At 54.9% G+C, this 24296-nt stretch overlaps 1 protein-coding gene across 6 annotated transcripts in view; it reads right to left on the reverse strand.

The window, feature by feature from the left end:
• Positions 1-668: 668 nt before the first annotated feature.
• The window catches only part of NDST1 (N-deacetylase and N-sulfotransferase 1), a 52074-nt gene continuing 28446 nt past the window's right edge, over positions 669-24296 (reverse strand). For all 6 annotated transcript variants that reach the window (XM_045576814.1, XM_045576815.1, XM_036423394.2 and 3 more), the window contains 13 exons: positions 18365-18859; positions 15456-15543; positions 14823-14977; positions 13990-14175; positions 13238-13366; positions 12324-12506; positions 11330-11426; positions 9495-9618; positions 7332-7506; positions 5137-5307; positions 4413-4522; positions 2750-2852; positions 669-1805 (listed from right to left, as the gene is read on the reverse strand). In XM_045576814.1, the coding sequence (XP_045432770.1) occupies positions 1686-1805; positions 2750-2852; positions 4413-4522; positions 5137-5307; positions 7332-7506; positions 9495-9618; positions 11330-11426; positions 12324-12506; positions 13238-13366; positions 13990-14175; positions 14823-14977; positions 15456-15543; positions 18365-18859 (2136 nt within the window). In that variant the 3' untranslated portion in view covers positions 669-1685. The remainder of the gene's footprint in view (positions 1806-2749; positions 2853-4412; positions 4523-5136; positions 5308-7331; positions 7507-9494; positions 9619-11329; positions 11427-12323; positions 12507-13237; positions 13367-13989; positions 14176-14822; positions 14978-15455; positions 15544-18364; positions 18860-24296) is intronic.

The raw sequence follows: 24296 nt of genomic DNA on the forward strand, positions 1-24296 counted from the left end.
AGGCACCTGCTGGGGAGAGTGGTTTGTCCGGGAGTGAGTGACTGAGGGAGAGGGAGGGCAGGACGTGGCGGGGCGGGGAGAGGAGGCTCAGAGGCAGTGGCACAGCAGGAAGAGCACTGACTGCGTCAGACGCTGCACATCGGTCCCCAGCCCTCTCCCAGCCGGCTGTGACGTCGTCTCCGCACCCGGAGGGCCTTCCAGCCTGGAGGGGCCGGAGGCTCTGAACAAGGCAGGCTCGGAAAGGCCTTCCTGGGGGTCAGTCCAGAGCTGGACTGGCAGTGGGAGGGGCTGGGAGAGCCCCGGTTTAGTCCCTTCACATTGTTAAGAGGGGGCAGGAGCAGACCCCAACCAGAAAACAGCCGAGCCCCGCTGTCCGCAGGCCCAGCGGCTGCAGCTCCGGGCAGCTCCCCACCTAGCACCATGAGGGGGACAGGCCTCCGCCCAGCCCGCCGTTTCCTTTGGCCAAAACCCCAGGTTTCCTGGGGAGAGCGGTCTTCCCCGCGGACCTCGCCACCTCCGTCCGCCTGGGCGCCCAGAGAGCCCCCGGGCCCCGCACACGGCCCGGCCTGCCAGGACGGCCCGCCTCCCTCCCGCACGGAGGAAGACACCTTTGGGCCTGGGGCGTGCCACCACTTTGTATGACTGAATTAAAAACAAACCCAACCAAAAAAAATATAATATATATATACAAATAATATATATATATATATATATATATATATATGTATAACACAGTGCGACCCCAGCACCCAAAGTATAAACTCTGGCACCAAGAAGAAAAACAAAATATTAAAATACTTTAGCTTCTTAGTATTGGGGAGGTTAAGGGGCCTCTCGAACCCTCAGCCACAGGTCACTGGGCAAGGCCGTGGGTGGCAGTGTCCCCAGGGGCCGAGGCTGTGGGCGTGGGGACACGTATGTACACTGGAACATGTATACGGCAGACTCCTGAACCGCCTCAGTCTTTTACCACAGGAAACACCACGCGTGTCAGGCCCCAGGGTGGAAGGGGTGGACTGAGGCCTGGGTCTCTGGGTCTGAACGGCATGGCAGTGCCCAGGGCCCTGGGGAGGCCTTGAGGACTGGGTGGGTACTTTAGGAATCAGCGGTTCTTTCCCCCATTTTTGGGGGTGAGATGTGAGGTCTGACCCAGAACGTATGTGAAGTTCGGAGTTCTCTCGAGGTACCGCCCTCACATCCAGCCTGGTGCCCGACTCTGGTCCCCAGCTGGCCCCTCGGGAGGGCCTGACTCGAAGCAGTCCCGTCTCGCTCCCTGGTTTGGCAGAAGGCCCAGTGGGGCTCTTCTCCCTTCCGGTCTGGGGGACAGGAAATGTGGCAGCTGACACTGAGGGACGGAGGAGAGGGCATGGCGAGTAGGACACAGTGAGGGGCAGAAAAGAGAGTCTCATGGACCCCTCCTACCAGGAGTGGCCTCCCCTGGCGGCTGTGAGCGGGACGGACCTCTGGTGGCTAAGGCGGTCCTGGCGGCCACAGCCCCGGCGCTGGATGCTCGGAGGCGCGGTGGGCCTGCCTGGGTCTCCCGGCCCGGCCTGGGCCTCGGCAGCGTATTGCTCAGACGTGCTTGGCCAGCCCAGGCCCAGCTCCCGTTCTGCAGGTCGGTCTGGCTCGGCGTGCCGCGGGACGTCCCTGCCATCTCTAACGTCAGTCTGGCGTGGCGGCCACGGCTACCTGGTGTTCTGGAGGTCCTCCCGCAGCCAGGTGGGCAGCGTCTGGCCCATCTTGTACAGCAGCTTGGAGAGCTCGATGTTGTGGTCCCGGTAATAGTCCTTCAGGAAGGCGCGGGACTGTCACAGGAAGGAGAACTCAGATCGTGGTGATGTGCGGACTCAGAGGAACCCCTCTTTAAGACCACCCTCTGCTGGCACCATCCCTATGCCCATTGCTTGTTCACATGCTTCTTAAAATGGTAGCCTCCAAAAGAAAACTCCTACCTAGTACGAGCACCCAATGGAGCACATGAGGACAAGTTCTTGTTATACAGCGAAGAGGGAGAAGGAATTAAAACCAGGGGCGAGTGCGACCAGTGTGACTCAGTGACTGAGCATCAACCTATGAACCAGGAGGTCACGGTTTGATTCCCAGGTTGCAGGCTCGGTCCCAAGACTGGGACGTGCAGGAGGCAGCCAATCAACGATCCTCTCTCATCACTGATATTTCTCTCTCTCTCTCCATCTCCCTTCCTCATGGAAATCAATTAAAAAACTAAACACAAAAACCAAGGGCAATCATAAGGAGTCACAGCGTGTGACTTTGCCCCTATATCCTTTGTACCTGTCCTTCCTTCCCTGCCACAGATCCAAATGGGCCCCACCCTTTCAGGCCCAACTCCAGAGACCCCTCTAACCCTAACCTCAACCCTAACCCTAATTCCCATAGCACTTTGGGGACCTCTCCTACTGCACGGAGCACTTCCTGCCTGTATTCTACTTACTGGAGTATGTGACTCACCTCCTTCCCAGACTAGGAGTGCCTTGAAGCCAGAGAATATGCCTGAGGCATCCTTGGAGCCCTGTGGCATTCTTTCCCCAAAGAAGGTAATTAATACTCATTTGACTAAATCATTTCTGATCCACCACAACCCAACCCATATTTCTCCATCATTAAGAACACCATCCAGAAAGCGCCAAGGCCATCGACGTGCTGGGTTCAGGTCAAGGGGACAGAAGGCTCCCTCCCGGACAGGGGCCCGTCCACGTATCCAGCTGCTGCGGGCAGCGTGTCCACTTACGTCCAAGTCCATCTCCGGGTATTTCCGGCCCTTGCTTTTGCCCAGACACTTGGTTTTTCCTCCTTCGAGCAGTTGGCACCAAAATCCTTTCTTTGGATCAAACCTGTGGAGGGAGGAAAGTCAGGGGTGGGAGATGGCCCAGCCCACCTCCTTCCCACTGAGGCAGAGCCTAGACTACAAATCCCCCCCAGTTCGCCCCCCCCCCCACTGTGCCCTCTGGAGCCCACCGATTGCCTGGGGCTGACCCTTGCACCTGCTGGCCCACGTTCTGTTCCGTACTCCATTAAGCCCGCCTGCCCTTCTCCCCAGTGGGCGGCGGCTCACGTGGCTGAGCCTCCCCGTCTCTGGGCTGGCAGCCCCAGATCCTACATGAATCCATAACATGGGCACCCCCACCTCCACAGCACCCGACACCTCTCCTAAGCGTTCCCCAGCCCAGGGTGAGTAGCACTCTTTTACCCATGAATCCAACGGAGGGGGCAGTTTAGCGAGGTTCTTGGTATTTTTTTTTTCGTTTTTTCCTAAGGAACTGTATTTTTATGAAGAATTGCAACATCTGCAGTTGTATTTAAACATGCCATCATTGGAAAGTTTCGTCTTTTGGAGTGAATTGCAGAAATGACAGTGCAAGGCTGCCTTTGGAACTTGAAGTCATGCTGGGCCTTCAAAGGCATTTTGGGGAGATGAGATCTGAAGCTTTCACGGGGAGGGGAGGCACACTGGCATCAGAATTCAGCCCCAGGCGAGGAGACTCGTGGGCATGAGGACAGCAGGAAAACAGAATGCACATCTGGCTGGTGAAGGAAATGTGATTTCTGAATGGGCACGGGGTAGGAGGAGACAATGGTGATGGTGATGCTGATGACAGCAGCCTCATTGTTACATGCCAGGCACCGAGCTAGGAGCTCCACGTGAATGCTTTCATTCAGCACAGCGACCTGGGGGGCGGGGGGAGGGCAGGGATCGTTACCTCTGTCCCCAACTCTCAGGTGAGGATGTGCGGCCTGAAGGAGCGAAGACCTTTCTCAAGGTCGCACAGCTAAGGAAGTCATGGGCCTGGGTCCTAACCCAGGCACCTGTGACATCACAGCCCACACCCTTTGCTGCTTCTGCCTCAAAGTGAGGGACTGTCTTCCCTTCCCCACCTTCAGCTTCCACGACAGTGAGAGGGGCACATTCCTGCTGCGAGACCAGGAGGCGGCCTTCACCCAGCCCTAAGCCCCGGCAGCAGGCGCTGGCACTTACTCACCTGGGGAGGGCACTATCCGCACATCTGCACTGGCTCCTGAGTGCCTGGATTACTGGCCCTCAGCAGCATCTGTGGTTTACTTCTAAATTACACTAAGTCATCATCCAAGACTAAGAAACCCTGTGGGAATCGGGGCTGCTCCTTGTTGGTCTAACTTACTTAGACGAAACATGTGGAAATGTCCAGCTGGACTGAACAGAAAACCCGGGAGTGGGACCGACCAGAGACAGATTCATACATGTGACGTAAGTCGTTATTAGTAGCTTTTCTGCTAAACTGCCATCCAGGACATGCGTCCATGCTCACACTGGTTGCTGCTAATTGACCTGTGTCTCTCCCATAACCACCCAACACTGTGGTGTCTGGCCCAGGTGCCTCTCAGGAAACCCCATGCAAAGGCCAAGCACCACTCACACCAAGGCTTTGTGGTAGTCAATGGTGTTGGTCACCCCGAGGAACTTCTGCACGGTCTCCATCACTTTGGCAGGTTCTGTTCTCAGCAGTTTGCCGTCCAAGACCAGAATCTGGAAGAAAGAAAGATAAAGGCATCGACTGGACCTGTTTGGACTCCTGTGGCCAAGCGGCCCCGTTTTCTGGGTCAGCAGCCATGGCTACAAACCGGGGCCCGCACTCTGGAGAGTCTGTTACCTCCCCGCCTCTGAATGGCGGGCGTCCCTGACCCTCTGACCCTCTGTCCTCCGAGCCTAGCTCCCTGGTCTCTGCCCGCCTCCCTGACCGAGGTCATCCCTCCTCCCATCCCCACAGCTGCCCTCTCGGCCTCTCCTCGAGCTTCTCTGGCCCACGTCACTCTCCTGCCCTAGTCCTCCACGTTTCCCTAACGTGCCGCGCGATCTGGCCCTGCCTTCCTCTCCAACCAGGTTCTCCCTCCGTCACCACACCCCCCAAGCCCCTCCCAGGGAGGGCCCTACTCCAGGGCTTTCCGGGTCCCCTTAAGAACAAGCCTCTGTTGTGACGGAACAAGGACTTGGGGAATTCTCACACATCAACATAACAAGACTGAAACCTCGGAGGGCCCCACACGCTTAACTCGCCAGGGATGGCATTTCCGGCCCCGGGACGGGTGGGAGAGGTGTGGCGGCTCTCTGCCAGCCACAGCGGGGGAGGGACAGGCGGCTACCTGGTTGGCGTGAAAGGCGCTGAGCCAGCGCTCGATGTGGGTGGCGTACCAGCCGGGCACCAGGCAGCGGCTCTGCAGGGCGCGCAGCTTCAAGGACGCGTCGGGCCCGGCTGTGATCACCTCGTGGAAGGTGTACTTCAGGGCCACGGGGTCATCGTGGGCTCGCTGGTGCTGCGCGCAAGGGAGAGGGTCAGCAGGTCATACTTGGAAGGCAAGCAGGAAGAAGCCTGAGTGGGCGAGCAGCCATGAGGCCGCCAGAGCCCTGGGTTCAAGTCTAGCGTTTTCACATCTGACCTCAGGGAAGTCCCTGGCCCCCCCCCGGGCCCTAGTTTCCTCATCTTTGCAAGACATGGATTGGAGGAGATCAGGTTCCTAACCACGGTAATTTGCATACCATCTTTGTAATTTCTGCAATTTCCACAAACCGCCTGCATAGGCCACTGTCAACATGCTCTTCTTTACATTGACTCGTCTTCCTTATTCACACACAGTGATTTCTAAAGAAAACCCACTATCCCCTCCACGAAAGAACAACTAGAACAGCTGTTGCACATAGAAAGTTCATAAACACAATAAAAACAATGCAACGTTCTCCAACTCAGTCAGATACAAACATCTGCTGCAGACCCGGACCCCAAACCTCGCGCTCTTTGCTGAAGACACAGCCTAGCAACGTTAGAAAGGACTTAGGTGCCACTTGTGCCAAATTAAAACGTCTCCCTCCTTTATGTAACTCAGGTGTGACAGACTGTCCCCTCCCCAAACCCCCGAAGTGATAATACTGAAGATGGGGCCCTGGGGCGGTGAGGAGGCTGAGATGAGGACAGGAAGGTGGGGCCCTGGCGCTGGGATTAGCGGCCCCACCGATAAGGAGAGACGCCAGTGAACAGGACTCGGGGAGAAGGCGGTCGTCTAGCAGCCAGGAAGAGCACCCTCATCGGTGGCTGTACTGGTGCCACCGTGACTTTGGACTTCTACCTCCAGAACTATGAGAAATGAATTCCTGTGGTTTAATATTTCATTATGCCTGTCTGAGGAGACTAAGACAGAAGGATTGGAAGAACTGGACAGGGGGAAATGCCAGGTGTGAACCACATGAAATAATGCCATGAGCCCTCAGCATCCGCAGAATTCCCACGGTCCAGAAATCAGGGACCTGTCGACCAGGGGACCTCCCCTGTCCCCATACTCCCACTGAGGGTTGCACCCCGCTCAGAGGAAGGGGAGAGGTCTGGGAGACAGAGAGCAAAGAGGGTCGGTAGCCGGCCCCCTGCCAGTGCTGTGCGCACAGCAAGGCCCCAGAGAGGAGACAGCCACCAGCAACCCAGGTCACAGGCTCAGGTCAGTGGCCTGAGGAGGCCCTTCTGGATGGGCTGGTAGACCAGATACTCCCCAGACCCAGCACATCACATAGCTGGCAGGGAAGGACACCACCAAAAAGGCCTGTGGAACGGTGCTCAGAAAAAATTAAGTCACACTATCAAAATCAAAGTTCTCATTCTCAAGGAAGGAGTAGGAGTCATCCTCTCTCTGGCATGAGTATAATCCAGGTGACTTCCTAACCTGATCAGGCATTGCATCCTCCACTGAGGATGGCAGGTCCTATTATCTTGTCCTCCTCTGACTTCCCGCCCGCCCCCTGCCGGTATCCGGTGAGGGGCCACCTTTAGTAGCAGCCCAGATCACTGGGCACCAAATCAAAGCAGACCCAGCCTCCACCGCTCTTTGGCATCAGAATGAGAGGCAGGACCCCAGACAAAGCTAGGAGGGTGTGCAGGTAGCTGTTGGCTGGGATTCACCAAGGATTTCTGCCAGGTTAGAAGCACCATGGAGGTGGGACTCCATTCTTACCCACCACCACATCCCAGGACACACAAATGACTAGTAAATATTTGGTTTTTGTTGTCCTTGTTTTATTGATTTCAGAGAAATGAAGAGGGAGAGATAGAAACATCAATGATGAGAGAGAATCATTGGCTAACTCCCTCCTGCACACCCCCTTCTGGGGGTCAAGCCCCACAACCTGGGCATGTGCCCTGATGGGGAATTGAACCTCAACTTTCTGGTTCATGGCTCAATTCTCAACCACTGAGCCACACCGGCTGGGGTAGTAAATATTTATTGAATGAATGAGTAGCTGAGTAGCAGACAGAGCCCCACACCCCCAACCAGGTCCCTGCTCTGGCCTGGCTCACCTGGTACCAGGAATAGGCCCGGTCCGCTGGGTTGATGAGGATGGTCAGGACCTTGGCTTTGGGCAACAGGGCGACTGCCCGCCGGGGAGCCACTTCAGAGTCAAAGTAGTTGGCGCTTTTCTCAAAGTAGAAGTCAGAGGTGGTGTTGGAGGGGATGGGGAAGAACTCCATGTACCTGCAGGAAGCCCAAACGGGGGCTCACAGTCAAAACTCTTGAGGAAGGGGCTGAGGGACCAGCACAGAGGGCGACGGTCGCTGGGGGTAGAACTTCTGAAAGCAAGCAGGGCACATCGCTCCCAAACAAGCAAGGACTTGCTTCTGGCAGGGATGATGCTAGAGGAATGGTACTTGGCAGTCCCCCTTTCTGGAAGTCCTTCAGGGGAGGAGGATCTGAGACTTATGGGTTATGTCTCCCTCCTAAACAGATGCTCCCAGAGTAAAACAGACAAGGCCCTAACTACCACGGCCACTAGGAGGCGAGCTGGGACTGAGCGGCCTGAGAGTTTCCCAGATGAACCTCCCGTATCCCGCTGGGAGTGAGCGTCCACACTAGTCCTTTGAGACCACCTCCAGGTTGAAGGCCCCTCAAAAACTGAATGAACATTCCAGAACCCCAGGGGCACCTACTCAAGCAAAATGGAGGGACACTTTCAGGGGTTCATGGGAACCAAAGTGCACGAGGTCAATCCTAAAGTGTGGGATCCCTACTCTAACCTGTGAGACAGGGGTTCTCCAGGGGGGTCCCAGGGATGTCCCTCATCAGAGCCATATGGGAGCAGTAGGTTCCTGCACCCAACCTCCTTCACATCTACGAAATCAAAACCTTGCCTCCCCTTCCTTCCTTCCTTCCTTCCTTCCTTCCTTCCTTCCTTCCTTCCTTCCATTTTCTTCATAAAATGCATCTTTCTGCCCACAATCCATTGTAATGCTTAGATCAAGATAGCTCTGAAAACAGAAGCTTTTCTCCACATTTGTAGTGAATCCATTTGGCAGCAAAAGCTGACATTAATCTTACTTGGTATAAATATTCACATACTTTGCCACAGACATATTGATGTGTTTGCTAATGGGATGCTGCCCCAGACCCTGCTGACAGGGCTGCTAAATAGATGGTGTCACGGCACAGCCCTCCCTGCAATCTGAAAAACACTGACTTCCAAGAATACATCTCACCACAACAGGTTTAATTTCTTTTTTTCACTTTTTAAAAAATATGTTTTTATTGATTTTTACTTTTTTATTTTTCTATAGAGAGGAAGGGAGAGAGACAGAGTGAAAGAAATACTGATCGGCTGTCTCCGCATGCACCCTGGGGCATGTGCCCTGACCGGGAATCAAACCAGTGATGTTTGGGTGCATGGATGGGATGACACTTAATCAACTGAGCCACACTGGCCAGGGCCACAATAGGTTTTAGATAATTGCAGCCATTTTAGAGATAGAGACAGACAGGTAGGTAAGTAGGTAAATAGAGAGATGAAAAACAAGAGAAATACACATAGACTAATACCAAAAAACAAAACGGAAGAACTGCCATAATCTCTGTACCCAGGTAAACTACTGACATAACAATAATACAGGAGAGGAACACATGTATAAAGTAAGAAAAGACAAGCAGGAGAGAAAGATGTAAACTGAAAAACTGGAACATAACACCATCCCCACACGGCGCCTACACCCAGGAAACCTCGGGCGACGGCTTCTGGTGGAAGCTGTGGCGTCAGCCCCTCCCCAGGAGACTCCCTGAAGGCTGGTGAGCCGCTCGGAAGGACCCACAGGACACTTTGGTTCTGAGGTCAGCCAAACACAGTGGACGGGCCAGCTCTCGGGCCAGAACACTTGGATTTTAGCCCCTTGCTCTGGCCCCAGCTCTCGGGACCTTGGATGAGTCCCTGGTCTCCTCTGGGCCTTAGGATGCTTCCGTGCGAGCCAGGCAGGGGCTGGGCTCTGACCCCGAGCAGTAAAGCAGAGGGTCACCGAGTGTCCTGTCCATGACAAGGTTCCAACATATGGCTCCAGGGTCACCCTGCTCTGTCCGTTTACAGGAACTTTAGCTGCGTGTGAGCAAGCACAGCTGCTTCCTGCAGTGGCCACGCAGGCCTCCTCCCGGGCAGGCTCTCCGGTGGCCTTCCTGCCCCTCTGTGGACAGAAGGGCCCACTCACCAGTCGATGCCTTTGTGATAGTTGTGGCCATTAAAAAACTGGATCTCCTCGAAGGTCTCCGAGCTGGGGTAGTTGCTGCTGAGGTCGGGGTGCATGCCCAGGAACAGGTAGAGGGCCGTGGTGCCTGCGGGGCAGAAGGAGGCTGAGACCAGGGCTCGGAGTCTGCAGTCCTGGGGCCTGGTTCTAGCTCTCCACTGTGCTCTGGGGCTCAGTCTCCACATCTATGCAGTGAAGGAATTACGCTAAACCTGGGATGGCAAATACATGGCATGCATGTGAACATCCAACTCCTGCACCACTGCAGACATCACTAATCCACCACAGCATTCTCATCACTAAACTTGAACTCAGAATCTTTCTCACCATGTACCCCAGCAGCCACACACCACTCGTGACAGGCTCCTCCTAATCCCACAACTAGGTCTAGGTTTATGCTGGGCCCCTCCGACCCTGGGCCTCTGTTCTCTGGAACTAGGAGGAGCTCAGAGAAAAGGGAGCTCCAGATCCTCCAGGCTGTTGATGTGAAATTCTTGAAGGGCTAAGAAATCTGGCTCCGAGGCCTCTTCTCCTGAGTGCCCTCACGCGTGCCCCTCCCATTAGACAGCACAGGTCCTGCCCCTCCTCCTTCCGGGAGCTCACTCCTTCCCTGTGTGGGAGCCTACGGTTACACGTTACAATGAGGTCCCAGCAGAGAAGGAAACTTTAGACTCTGGTGATTAAGAATATATCTTCTTCTGCTGAAACCGGTTTGGCTCAGTGGATAGAGCGTCGGCCTGCAGACCGAAAGGTCCCGGGTTCGATTCTGGTCAAGGGCACGTACCTTGGTTGCAGGCACATCCCCAGTGGGGAGTGTGCAAGAGGCAGCTGGTCGATGTATCTCTCTCATTGACGTTTCTAACTCTCTATTCCTCTCTGTGTAAAATCAATAAAATATATTTAAAAAAAAAAAAAAAGAATATATCTTCTGGCCCTGGCCAGTGTTTCTCAGCGGCCAGAGCTTTGGCCCGAGAACCAAAGGTTCCTGGTTCAATGCCAGTCAAGGGCTCATACCTGGGATGCAGGTTCCCTGCCCCGATTGGAGCTCATGTGGGAAGCCACCAATTGATAAGGCTTTTACATTGGTCTCTCTCTCTCTCCCTCTCTCTCTCTCTCTCTCTCCCTCTCTCTCTCTCCCTCCCCTCCCTCTTCCACTTACTCTCTCTAAAATCAATAGAAAAAAAATCCTCCAATGAGGATTAACAAAATAAAAAAAAATAAAAAAAAGAGTGTGTATTCTGGGATCACAGAAACCAGGATTCAAGGCCTAGATTTGTCATTTCCTAACTGTGCTAGAGAAGTCACCTAACTTCTCTGAGTCCCGAGTTTTTTGCTATGAGATGAAGGTTTGTGCCTTAGAGAGTGTGGATGGCAGATACTTACTTGGCAATCGTGTCACTACTTCCTCCTGCATCTCTGGCAGACATGACTAACTGATCACATGACTGACTGATCGCAGTCCTCTCTGCACTGAACCAGTTTTACCTGGCATTGCTCACACTTGCTGAGCAGCTGCTCTGGGCTTCTCTGCCTAGACTGGAGATTCCTAGGACACAGGGGGAGCTCCCTGAGGCTGTGGTGGTTCTGGACAGATTGAAGAATCCCATGCCCACCCCACCCTCCACCCTGCTCCCACTGCCACATTGACAGGCAATTCATATTCACCCAACTTTACTCCTACTTCCTGGGAAAGAGGGGGCAGGTTATTGGGGAATGGGACCAGGGCAAGGCAGTCCCCAGGGTTCCATGGCTGAGACAGCAGGCGATGGCGGAGGCTGGTCAAGAGAGAAGAGACCTGCCTGTTTTCTGGGGGCCAATGATGAGGAGTTTGGGGAAGCGGTCACACGTCTTCTCCTTGGACCAGATGTCTTTGTGGCGTTTGTCTTCACAAGGGTCCTGAAACAACAGTGAGAGAGATGTCAGGGCGGCCAAGAACCCAATGAACGGGCCCCTTGGCACGTGGATCTGTGGCTCTCACACCTGACTGACGGGCTTTACTATATGAGTCTTGTCACATCCCACCTCGGGACACTGGGCGGCTGGCAGGCAGGGGCCACTTCTGGTTAGTCCTAGCAAAATGCTCAGCCCAGTGTCTGTCATACAAAGGGAATTCACCAGTGGTTGTTGAATTTAACTGTCTGAGATGTGTTTTACCAGGGGTCAAGAACTTGCACTATAAGTTTAATAAATCTTCTGAAATGTTAGTAAATATTTTAGGCTTGGAGTCTGTGGCAACGACTCAGCTTCACTGTGTAGCCTGAAAGCTGGCGCAGGCAGTACATACAGGACTGGGCGAGGCTGGGTCCCAGAAACACTATAAATAGGCCAGGGCCACAGTCTGTGGACCTCTGAACTATGAGCATGTCATTAATTCCAGCTTCTGTTTCTAGTTCTTGACAGTCCCCAGGGGCAGGCTTCCCCGAGAACGGTCTCCCTCCACCCTCCCATCAGCCCGTTTCCCATGGCTCAGGGCCTGCTGGCGTGAGGAGGGCAGGGAGGACTTAGAGTCTAAACTGGGCTGGCAGTTGCTCTCTATACTTCCTCTAGTCTACATCACATTCACAGTTGTACTGCTGTTTTTTCAGAGGCTATGTGAGTGTGCATGCCTGTAGGTCTGTGTGGGAGGTGGACACACATGTGCATGAGAACAAGTGAGTGAGCCCATGTACACCTGAGTTTACACTCAAGAGTCTGAGGGTGTGAGCTGAGCCCTGCCCACGTCTGGAGCTTGCGCCTGTGAGCAGGGGGCATTCCCTCCTTGCGACAAGGCTCCAGGCCCCACTTCCCACCCACCTGCCAGAGCGGGTCCTTCTCTTCGGAGAAGATCTGGAAGTACTTCTGGGCCAGCTGCACGGGGGGCAGCGTCTGCAGCCGGAGGTTGGTCCACGAGTGCAGGAAGCGCACCAGGTGCTTGAAGGTGTACAGGCCCAGGCGGTCGTTCCCGTAGTTGGACAGGTGCGTCATGAAGATGCTGATCTGCTCCAGGAGGGGGACCGGGGGGAGAGGCAGGGGTTGGTCAGCCTCTGAGCCACCTTCACCCACTTCCGACCTTTGGCCTTGCTTCAGCTTGAAGGGCCACTCGATGACCAGTCCAAGGGTCATCGGGCCATCCACCATCTCCCTGTGTGGCCTTGGGCTGGCACAGCCAGGTGAATGCAGGTCTGACTGACCAACTGCTACAGCCCTGAGATGGAAGCTGACCCTCTCGGGTGTTCTGTTTCATTTTTTTGGTGGGGTGGGGTGCATGGAAGATAAAACATTTAGTTATCCCATAAAACTGAATAGTACCACCACTTGATATCTATTTAACATCTTGGTATCTATATTAAAGCACAAATTATTATTTCCACCTTACAGATAAGGAAAGAGAGGCCCAGGAAGTTCAGGTAAATAGTTTACATGTGTGTATTATATATAGTTTATACGTTGTTTACTATGTACATTAACATACACTTATGTATTTATACACTCACACCAAGCCTGGAGAGAGCACATGGTTTAGAATGCTAACACTACTAGATTGAAGTGTGAGGTTATAAAAGAAAAAAAGCTCAGATTCCCTGCCCAGGGCCATGCTGTGAGCAGGGACAGAGCCGAGGCTGGAGAGGGGGTTTCCCAATTCCCGGCCCTCACACCTGCTCTACGCCTGCCCCGGGCAGACAGGCACTGCAGCCCCACCTCCCACCAGCGGGCTGAGGAGCACTCACGGGATTGAGGAGCACGGTGAGGAAGAGCTCGCCCCCGTTGATGATCTTGTCCAGCTCGCTGGAGCCTCCAGGGTACTCGCTGTAGAAGATGGTGTGTGTGAAGAGGCCGCAGGTCTGCCGTGGGAGGACCTGGGATGGGGACAGAGAGGCGCGCTGGCACCTCCAGGCATGGACGGAAAAGGGAGGACCCTTCCTAAGAGCGGCCGGGGTGTTTATTACCTGTCTCCTCCCATGAAACTGTGGGCTCCAAGAGAGCAGAGAACTCACTTGCCTTGTCACCACCTCATCCTGCAGTTAACTGAGGGCGGGGGGTGGGTGGATGGATGGATGGATGGATGGAGATAGATGGATGGATGGAGAGATGGATGGATGAACCTGGCCTCCCCACAGCTGCCCCATCTGGGCTGACAACTCATCCTCTCAGCAGTTCAGGCCCCAAACCCTGGAGTCATCCTGGACTCATCTTTCTCCCGCACCCGACTCATCAGCAGGTCCTGCTGTTCTAATTCCTAGGAAAGTCCAGAACCTGATCCCGTCCCAGCATGCACCCTATCCAAGCCACCACCATCTCGTGTCTGGAAGCCTGCACCTCCTCACTGATCTGCGGCCTCCCATTTTGTCCCCAACAGTCTCTGCTCCACACAGCAGCTAAAATGATGGACATGCTTGTAAATGTGTCAGATGCTAACAGCTCACCGAGCCGGGCTCCGAGGGAGTGTCTGCACACCGCCTGCCGGCTGCGGGCCACTCACCATGATGCCGTTGTGGACGAAGCCACGGCGGTAGCGGGCCGGCTTCAGGTGGGGGTACTCCTCCGTGCTGGTCACTCGGATGTTCCACACCTGCTTCCAGGCCTCGTACAGCTGCACGTGCACAGGGTACACGCCCGAGTGGTGGGGCGCCACTGCGTACCCCATGTCTGTGGGAATGCCGTGCTCCTGGGGAGAGGAGGGCCAGGGCAGGGTGAGCAGGGGCCCCATCCCCTCTGGGCCTTATGTCCCTTTGCAGAATGGGACAGAGAAATCAGCCCACAAGTGGGCTAGAGCAGCAGGGCAGTGGGCCAAAGCCCTCGTGATACTGACGGGAAAGGGAGGCCCAGGAGGAAGGGGACGTGCTCAGAGTCTCCAAGAAAGGGCCTGGCTGAACTGGGACTCTAGCTCTCGGCCCAGTGTCGTGCCTCCAGCAACCAGAAGCGAGGAACAAAATGGGGCTTTTCCTGCCATTTCCTGCCAACAGGGGCCTGGAATTGGCTGTGGCCCAGGCAGAGATAGCACCGGCCTCGTTCCCTCCTGGCTGAGGGGCCTCCGTCCTGGCCTGAAGGGAAGAGCCTGGGCTCAGGAAACGGACGGGCCTGGGCTGAAGTCTCACTAGCTGGCGTGGCCGCCTGCGCTTCAGTTTCTTGTCTAAAAGGGAGGCTATCAGTACCCGCCTCTTGGGGTCTCTGTGAGGCTTCCATGGGACAGGGGTTACGAAGATGTCCATAAACAGCTGTCACACGGACCTGTGAGAGCAGCCAGAGGCCCGCCGTGGGACCCCAGCCCAGCCCTAGCCCGCCCGGCTCCGCCCCGGAGGGAATCTTACTCACGACAGCGAACTTCTTGTTCAGGGCCATCTGCTCAGCCAGCACGGACTGGTTGTGGAAGAGGTGGGGCTGCATGTGGCTCCACATGTGGGGGAACCACCAGAACTCCTGCACGTAGGACAGCAGCAGGTCGTCCCCGGCGTCCTCGGCGTCAGTACCTGCAGCGGAGCACAGGCAGCTCAGCCCGGCCACCTGCCCGGAGGCCCTCCGACCTGGGCAGGTGCACAGGATGGGAGGAGGCCATGCCATGCCCCCAGAGCTTGGAATCTGAGCTACAGCAGATCTATTTCTGTGATCTTTTAAAACCCAGGACACTTTAAGCAGGAATAGTGAAATCGTGTTAAAAGGTGGAGTGGAGGGGGTAACAAGAGGGAGACATTCCCCAGGACAGCGCAGCCTGCAGCCAGGGACGCTCAGGGGGAGCCAAGGCATGCTGTTGCTGTCCCCAATGGCCTCTGCCTGGGGCTGTGACTGTTCTGTGAGCTGTTGGCCAGGGGTGGGAATGGGGGGTACAGGGATCAAATGTGCCCCTAATATGGTCCGTCAGACCACGTGCTGCCCGTGGCACCGTGCTCTGAGGGTCTGGATGTGTCAGCCCCTGGAGATTGCTAGCAGGGCTCAGCTGGGCCCACTTACCTGTGTGGAAGAATTTCCCTGAGTAGCCCAGGTTGAAGGTGAAGTTTGGGATGTGTGAGCGTAGTTCATTCTGTGTATCAAACAGGGCCTAAGACGGGCAGAGGAGGGAGAAAGGGGTGAGGGGGACCCAGCAGCTCCCATTCCTCCCACTGAGGACCTGAAAGTGTCCTGCTGTCCCAGGACCAGCTAAAATATTCGTGGGGCCCAGTGGGAATGAAAACGTGGGACTCTTGCCGAAACCGGTTTGGCTCAGTAGATAGAGCGTCGGCCTGCGGACTGAAGGGTCCCAGGTTCAATTCCGGTCAAGGGCATGTACCTTGGTTGCGGGCACATCCCCAGTGGGAGGGGTGCAGGAGGCACCTGATAGATGATTCTCTCTCATCGATGTTTCTAACTCTCTGTCCCTCTCCCTTCCTCTGTGTAAAAAATCAATAAAATATATTAAAAAAGAAAAAAGAAAATGTGGAACTCTTACTCAAAAGTAAATATCTGAGTTTTCTGAGGGTCTTAGGCAACCCTGCTAGCAGTTCTGAACCTGTGGGTCGCCTAAGAAAACACAAGTATTTATATTATGATTCATAACAATAGGAAAATTACAGTTATGAAGTAGCAACTAAAGTAACTTTATGGTTGGGGGGGTCACCACAACATGAGGAACTGTATTAAAGGGTCATGGCATTAGAAAGGTTGAGAACCAGTGGTCTATGGTCTCTACCACTGGAAGCCCCAGGTCTTCACGTGTCAAATGTGGAGCACTTCTCCTCACAGGGGAATGCAAGGCCAATGTCAAAGGACCATGACCTTTCCAAAGATGTACTGGGCACCCAGCAAAGCAATGTCCCCATGCATGGCACGCCCAGTGCTTTGCAAGTCAATGAAGGGTTGTTGACACTTCTGAAACAAACCTACAGTTGTACTCTGGGATCAAGACTCAAAATATCCTTGCATGACACACAAGGCTGCTAAGAAACCTGCAAGAGCCTGCTATCCAAACACGGCAGACTGGATGTCCTGGCCCCCTGGGCCACCACCGGCATCTTACCGTGGCCACACTGCCTGGTGGACGTGCACGCTCCAGCCAGGTGGCCTTGGGTGAGTTACATTTCCCTGAACTTCAGTGCCCTGCTCTGTAAAAAAGGGACTTACAACAAGGCCCACCACACAAGGCTGCTGCGAGGGTTCGATGAGGCAACTCACAGAAGGCCTGAGCCCAAGCCTGGCCCTCGCCAAACCCTGCATAAGCAGCTGCTGTTGGCATTAAAGTGCACTGACAGCCAGTCCTGAAAGAAAGGCTCAGTGTGGCCTGTGCTTGGGATTAAAGAAAAAAACCAACTCTGTCCTTTTTCACTCACAAGGACATTTAAGGCAAACGGGACCCTGGCTGGCGAAGCGTGGTGCAATCTGCACTGAGCTGAGAGAACAGCAGAGGGCGCTTCTGTTCATACCTTTTACAGAAAGACTCCAGACAGCTAGCTAGCATTCCTCCCACTCTAAAACGGGGACAATAAGAACCAGGCAGGGGGCAGCCCCAGGTTCATGGGGAATACATGAGGTCATGGTTCCCACATGAGGTCAACCCCGGACAGGCAGCGAAGACCCAGGTGACACAGGAGAAAGCAAGGTTGGGCCATCGGAAGACGGTCCTAAGAAATCTCACCAGGAAACACGATTCCTAAAGCAGACCAAAGCAACACTGCCCTGCCCCAGGAGGCTGGAGCGGGAGGGCTCAGAGCCTGGCTGTCTGCACACACCCCTCACGCTTCACCCCAGCACCTCTGTGAAAGCCTGGGATGTCAGAAAATAGCCTGCAACCCTCTCATCCGCCCATCTTGCCACTATGCAGCGGAGGCTCAGAGATGGGAAGGGACCTGCCCGCGTCACCCAGGAGGGTCAAATCGGAACTTGGACCCAAATCTTGATTCCCGAGACTGTGCCTACTCCCAACACCATCTGCTCAAGGAGAGAGGAAGAGTAGAAAACTGATTCTTGACCAAGGCAGGAGCCTGACCCCTCACCCCAGCCTTCCTTCCAGGCCCAGGGCCAGTCCCAACAGGGATATCAGAGGATGGAGACAGCACAGTCACTCAGCGGAAAAAGCATTCCTCTTGGAAATCTCTTTTCCAATCCTCCTCCCAACATCAAAAGAAGTCTGGGTTTGGCGCTAATATGCCTCTGACACTTGCTAATCCGGTAGAAGAGCGACAGGCGGCCAGAGGCTGCGTGTCTCAGCAGAATTTAATCCCGGCTTTGTTTTCACTGGAGCTATTGTTATGGTTGCCCTCTACTCACGGCAACCGATACCGATTCCTCATTTACCACTAGTGAGGGCCTTTCCTTTGTAAATAACTCTGAGTAAAATAGTGAGTAGATGAAAACTCTAAGACTGCGTAATGGTCTTAATTTGCAGGCTTCTCTTTAGCACTGAGCCGTTTGTAAAACTTCCTGGTTTGCAATCGCTTGCACAGACAGTTTAGTTTGGTAAACACACTTTGAATTAAACACACGCATTCCACTGTCTACACAGACCTCAGTTGAAATACGCCTTGTGTATGACTCCAGCTCTAGCTCTTGTTTTAGGAGTTTTGTAGGAGTTCTGGTACTGACATAAACATTTCTGAGAGTTAAAAATCATGTTTGGATTATGAGGCGGGTGAATGACCCTGTACAGTTCCCATCTGTGACTCCATGTCTGGGTCTCTTCCTCCAGATATATTCTTGAGCTCCACACTTCAGAGGCAAATTCCTCTAGAGTCAATACTTCGATGTAGTTTTAAATGACACTTGCTTCGAATAAGTAACTAACAAAGCCAAGCAGCCAAGGGAGGATACAGACAGCAAAGTCCCGACTGAGCACAGGAAGGTGTGCAGGTGGCCCGCCCCCCCCACCCGATCTGGCGCCCGGGCCCTACCTTCACGTCCTCCACCTTCATGCGCGTGCCCTCCTTGCCCACGAAGATGTCATCGATGTCCACCAGGATGTAGCGGTCCAAGGGCAGCGAGAGGCGCTTGCCGGTGAGGAAGGCCACGGCGTCCACGAAGACGAGCTTGTGCAGCCAGAAGTTGAGGTTGTTGCCGAAGAGCACGCGCTGGATGCCGTCGTGGAGGCCCAGGTCCTGGACCACGGTGGTGTGCAGCGAGGCGTGCAGGTTGGCGTCCGAGCTCAGGTTCGGGATGGACCCGGAGGAGAGCGTCTTGGCCTGCAGCACCGGCTCGTAGGTGGAGTGGTTGGACTGGAACACGGTCCAGTCCTCGCCGGGCAGCACGCCCTTCTCCACCTCGCTGGGCCGCGTCACGTAGAGCAGCGGGGACCGGGGGTTGATGCTGCAGTCCTTCAGGGCCAGGTTTGAGTGCAGGTGCAGGGGGAAGCCTTTGAGCTGTGCGCTCAGCAGGCTGTTCTCGTTGGCCTGCAGGCGGGGTGAGGCAGGGAGGGGGAAACAGAGCCATCATGTCCCAAACCCCAAGGGACCAGAGAATCTCAAGTGTGTGATACAGTGATGTCACTCACCTTCAGGGGGGTGAGGGGGCTCGTCACACCCCTGGCCCTGTGCTAACGGTGTCACAGAAACTCAGCTTCGCCCGTCACAATAACACACTAGCTAACATGTATGCTGTCCTTACTGAAGCCTGGCACAGGGTTCAAGTGCTTTGTATGCAGGTTGCCAGTAATCCTCAGCGACCCCCACGATGGCGGCATTTTACAGATGAGGAGAACAAGGCCCAGAGAGGCTAGGTAACTTGCCCAAAACCACAGAGAGAGGTCCAGCAGGGAGAGCGTGAGCTCTACCAGCAGACTGCTGGCCCTGCGCAGATTATGTAACCTCTCTGCCTCAGTTCCTCTGCCGTGACACATGGCTGAGGACTCGGTAAGGAGCCCACGGGGTGGGGGAGGAGGATGAGGGTAATGCTGACAGAAGGGCTTAGGACAGGGCCAGTGGCATCAGCAATTGCTCATTCGGTCCTCACATGAGCCTTAGGAGGCGAGGAAACCGGCTTTGAGGGGAGTGCGGCCCTCAGTCACACAGTGGCCGGGAGGAACCTGTTTAGTTCCAGAGCCCATACACCTGACCACCAGGCTCTATTTCCTGGGGGGGTTCCAAACTGCTTTGGCCACACAAAGCTTTCTTCAGGAGAAATCCGAGGTGATGCCAGGATAGAGGAGAACAAAGAGGAGGTATCCACTGGGGGTGCAGACACTCCACCCCACAGCTCTCCCAACCCCCATACACCCCAGCACCCTCAAGGCCACTCCCTCACAGGAATCCCGCTCCCAGGGTCTGCTGCTGCCCAGCTTCCTGGGGACCTGCAGACAGTACCCTCAACTCCCACTCTCCCCTCCCCGAGGCTCACAGCCCTGCTCCTTCACCCTCGCTCTCAACCCTCCCCGCCACCAGCCTCTGGATATGCTGCAATCTGTCCTTGACCCTGTGCCACTCTGTCTTCTTGGCCTGGAAAGCTTCTGCTCATCCTTCAAAACCCAATGCACACACCCTCTTCCCTGCCCTGGCCTTCCTGGGACCATGTCAAAGCCTCTGCGATGGCACGTTTTACCTCGCTGCTGCCTTTGTGCTGAGGGTCTCTCTCCCTCCTGAGGGCAGGGGCTATGTCATTTCCAGCACAGGCTTGACACCCCGTGAGAGTAAACTCATATTAGATGAGTAACTGAATTTTTTAAAAGAATGAAAGAGGAACAGACAGCTGCCCAGTACTTGGCACATGCCAGGTTTCATCTGTTCATTCCATAGCTATTCACCATGACAGACTCTGTGGTTAGTGTCAGGGATGCAGTGAGGAAAAACAGACAGGGTCCTTGCCCTCATGAACCTTAAAGTTGAGCAAGGAAGAGAGAGAGCAATCAAACCGCAGAAATAAACATAAAGCTTCAACAGGCACATGTTGCAAGAGTCGGTGCACAGTTCCGGAAGAGTAGATGACTGGGCCTAGTCAGCCAGGAAGGCTGGGGCTTGAAGAAGGAGAAAGCACGGACAAGGGCAGAGGGAGGCCCAGTTCTAAGAACAGCAAGTGCTAAGGCCCTGAGGTAGGAAAGGGCTCAGCACAGAACAGGGATGGCAAGAGGCCAACGGAGAGGAGAGGAGAGAAGAGGAGAGGGGAGGGGAGGGGAGGGGAGGGGAGACAGAAAGGTCAGCTGGAGCCAGACCGGCAGGACCCTGAACGTTGGAAGTGGCAGTGGGAAGCCATGAAGGCTCCATCAAAGGGTTTTGAACAGAGGGATGACAGGTTCAATTGGCATTTTAAAAAGACCCACCTGGCTGCTGTGCGGAGCATGATGGGGTGGGGCAAAGCAACAGCACAAAGGGCACCAGGGAGGCTGGAGAGGGAGGCGGGTGGTGCCCGGGGAGCTGGCCAGGTGAGGCTGCACCAGGACAGCCACTGAGCCCCAGGGTAGGGTTGCATCTGCCCAGAAGGGTGCCTCTTACTCTCCCCTCACGCAGGAGGGCTTTCTAATTCCCACGGAGGCTCTGCAGGCCCTGGCCTGGTAAACAGCGAGAGGAGCCGCTTCTGATGATCAGTTACCAGAGTACCTGCCAACTGCCCGCTCTGTCCCACGCCTCAGGGCAGAGCGCCCCACCCTGAGAGGCCACCTCTCCCAGCCCGTCTCCCACCACCCTGTACGCCAGCACTGGTCAGAGGAGAGCTACATTTCAGGCCCTGTCCTCACCTGCTGGGGCCTGGGAGGTCACGCTGGACCACAGGCACCGGGGGATCCCATTTCAAAGCCCCGACCCTGAGTGACTGCCAGGCGCTGGCAGCTCAGCCAGCTGCCCAGCTGGAAGGCACTGAAGAAGGGAAAAAGCCAAGTTGCTGACTGTCCACTCTGTCGGCAATGAAAGGACCCAGCTGGGAAGGGAATGGAGACTAAGCCTCGGCATCAGAGACTGACCCTCAGGGCAGGCCTCCTGCCCCTCAGCACTAAAGGCCCACTCAGGAGACACCCCACCTTCCAATGAGGTCACCCAGCAGCGGAAGGAAGCTCTGGTCCAGGCGCTGGGAAGCCCAGCACAGACTTAGCGACTAGCTGATGACCTTGCGAACCGCATGTGTCTTCTCCAGGCCTCGGGTCAGCTTGTTCTGGGTTAGAAGCCAGGAGTGTGGCTGTCAAATCTTGGCTCTGACTTACTGGCTGTGTCATCCTAGAAAGCCACTTAACTTTCAAAAAAATACGTTGCTATTGACTTTAGAGAGAGAGAAGGGGGAGGGAAAGAGAAATATTGATGAGAAAGAAAATGTATAGGCTGCCTGCCGCACTTCCCCTACTGGGAATCTAGCCCGAAACCTGTGTATATGCCCTGACCAGGAATTGAACCAGTGACCTCTCAGTGCATGGGACAACGCTTAACCAACTGAGCCACACCATCCAGGCCATTTAACTTACTTCCTTACCTATTAAGGGAGTGTCTGCTTCACAGGGCAGTTGTGAGAGTTACATATAGTAAGGCAAGCAAAGCAATGAATTTGGTGTCTGGCACATAGTAAGTGTAAAGGAAAAAAAAAGGTCGGATAGCTCTTGTCAGTCCCAGGAACTGGGGCTAACGAAGACCTGCTCCACCCTTAAGGACCTCACGTGAGCGCAGGACTCAGAGACAAGACTCAGTGCTGCCACCAGCTGTTTGCTAGACACAGAAATGACAAAGATGGCAGCTGCCATTTACTGGGCGGCTGCAGGCACCAGGCACTGTACCAGTGTTCCCACCCCGTCTTGCTTTATCTTCAACATGGCCCAGTGAGGCAGGAACTGCAATTGCTCCACCTTACAGATGGCTTGAGCAGTACCCTGTCCAAGGTCGCTCTGCTCTTAAGTGACAATAAGATCTAACCAAGGGTCTGGACGTTTTTGCCCTTGCTCTCATGCTGAACTGGGAATGCAGCACCAGTGGGGATTGAAAAATGAGTCTCCAGATCTCTGGGGTCCACAAACCATCTGGGTTTGGCCAACCCAATGCACAGTGCTGACGGTGGCCTTGCAGAAAGAGCCCCAAAATGTATATCTTGACCACCAGAGGGCGCCAGAGTAGAAAGTCACAGGTCTCTGCACAAAACCAAGTGGGGGTCTCCTGTTATGCAATAGGGTAGGAAGAGCAGGAAGACCTGGAATTGCCACGGACCCTACTAAGCATGTCCCTGCCCCTCCCAGGGCCTCATGTTCACCTGTAGAGCAAGGACTGGGGCTAGATGGGGTCCAAGTTCTCAGCTGTCCAACTGTGCCAAAGGACAACAGTCCACTGCCTGGTTTCCAGAGACTGGGAGCTCTGTGCACTGGATGTGGCCTCTGATGCAAATTCTACTAAATAAATGGTCTGAGGTTCCTGAACTCACTGCATGATGGCCGTGACTAAGGCCTATAGAGCCAGACACCTGGGTCTGTACTCACTGGAGGTGGGAGCGTGGACACACTTCTTCACCCCTCTTTGCCTCTATCTCCTTCCTCTTAAATCAGGATGGCAGCTACCTGGCTTGGAGGGCGGTTTATGAGTGCTCAATGAGTTAATGCATGTAAAGCATATAGGACAGGCAGGGCATGGCTCTGGGTGAGCACTCAATAAATGTCAGGCCTGGGGCTCTGACTCGATCTTAATGAAGTTCATGGAGGGAGAGGGAACAGAGTCCAGGAGAAAAGAAGAAACAGACAACGAAGGGAGTCTGACTTTATGCCACTGTAAAGCCATAAACCAGGTCAGCATTTCCCGGAGGGTGATCTGAGAGGCAAAGGGCTTTGTGATCAGGCCAGTTGGGGAACACATCTCACCAGGCTGCTCCACTGCAGGACTTCTAAGAGCCTTCGATTCCTCTCGGCCCACAAACCCTCAGTGGATGGCAGAGCGTCCTGCTGCATTAGCGCGTGTGGGAACATGCCGTGGGACACCGGTCATGACGCCAGGCTCCTCCCAGCACAGGGAAGTACACCAATTCGTGGGGTGGATCGTCATCCCACAGTGGGCATGGGCCACTCCCGCTCCCCCCCCTGCTCATGCCAAGCAAGAGCCTGCCTCATGCACTTACCCACCCCTCTTCCGAGAAGGCTCCTGACACAGAGACACATCCCCTTCCCTCACCTCCTTCCAGCCACTATATCACGAACAGTCTCAACCGCCATACCCATGGCCCACGTGCCCTTGGCCTGCTTGATTTCTTTTTGAAATGCCACAGGGTGTATGTGTTCACTGTCACCCACCCCTCCCCACGGCACTGCAATGTCAGCTCCGTGACAGCAGGGACCCTGCACATGTGATCACCACTGTGTCCCAGTGCACAGCACGGGGCCTCGGACATGCTAGGGCTCAGTAGGAACTGACTGAACTGAGGAACGAATGCCCCCAAGCACTCGGCTAGAGTCCCAACCAAAGTTTGCTTTCATCTGGCCGTTCAAAGTCCTTTGGCCAGAGCCTCTGGGTGTCCATCCAGCTGTCCCCAACCGCCCCCTCCCCAAGGACAGCTTCTCCAGGACACTGTCAACAAGGACTCTGATCCCAGCAGTCATTCTGGGTAACCCATGAGCCCAGGGCAGCTCGTCTGCCCACTGGGACTCCCCTCCTCCCCCTTTCTCCCAATGCAAAATGGCTCCAATTCAGGAGGTGCATAAACCCCACACTCCACCCAGCTCGGAGGGAAGAGCCTGTGAGCCAGTGCCCAAACTGTCTAAGTCTCAGTTCAAATCCTGGCTCTCCCACTTATAGGCTACATGGACACATATATTATACATAACCTTACCCTCCTGAGCCTTGGTTTGCTCACCTGCAAAATGGGGACGACCTGCCCACCCCTCAGGAGGACTGCCAAGACAGGTTTTGAGGGACCTGGCAGAGCATGTCCTCTCCTGCCTCTCAC

Source organism: Pipistrellus kuhlii, unplaced genomic scaffold (assembly GCF_014108245.1).
Source record: "Pipistrellus kuhlii isolate mPipKuh1 unplaced genomic scaffold, mPipKuh1.p scaffold_m20_p_8, whole genome shotgun sequence".
NCBI classification, from domain to species: domain Eukaryota; kingdom Metazoa; phylum Chordata; class Mammalia; order Chiroptera; family Vespertilionidae; genus Pipistrellus; species Pipistrellus kuhlii.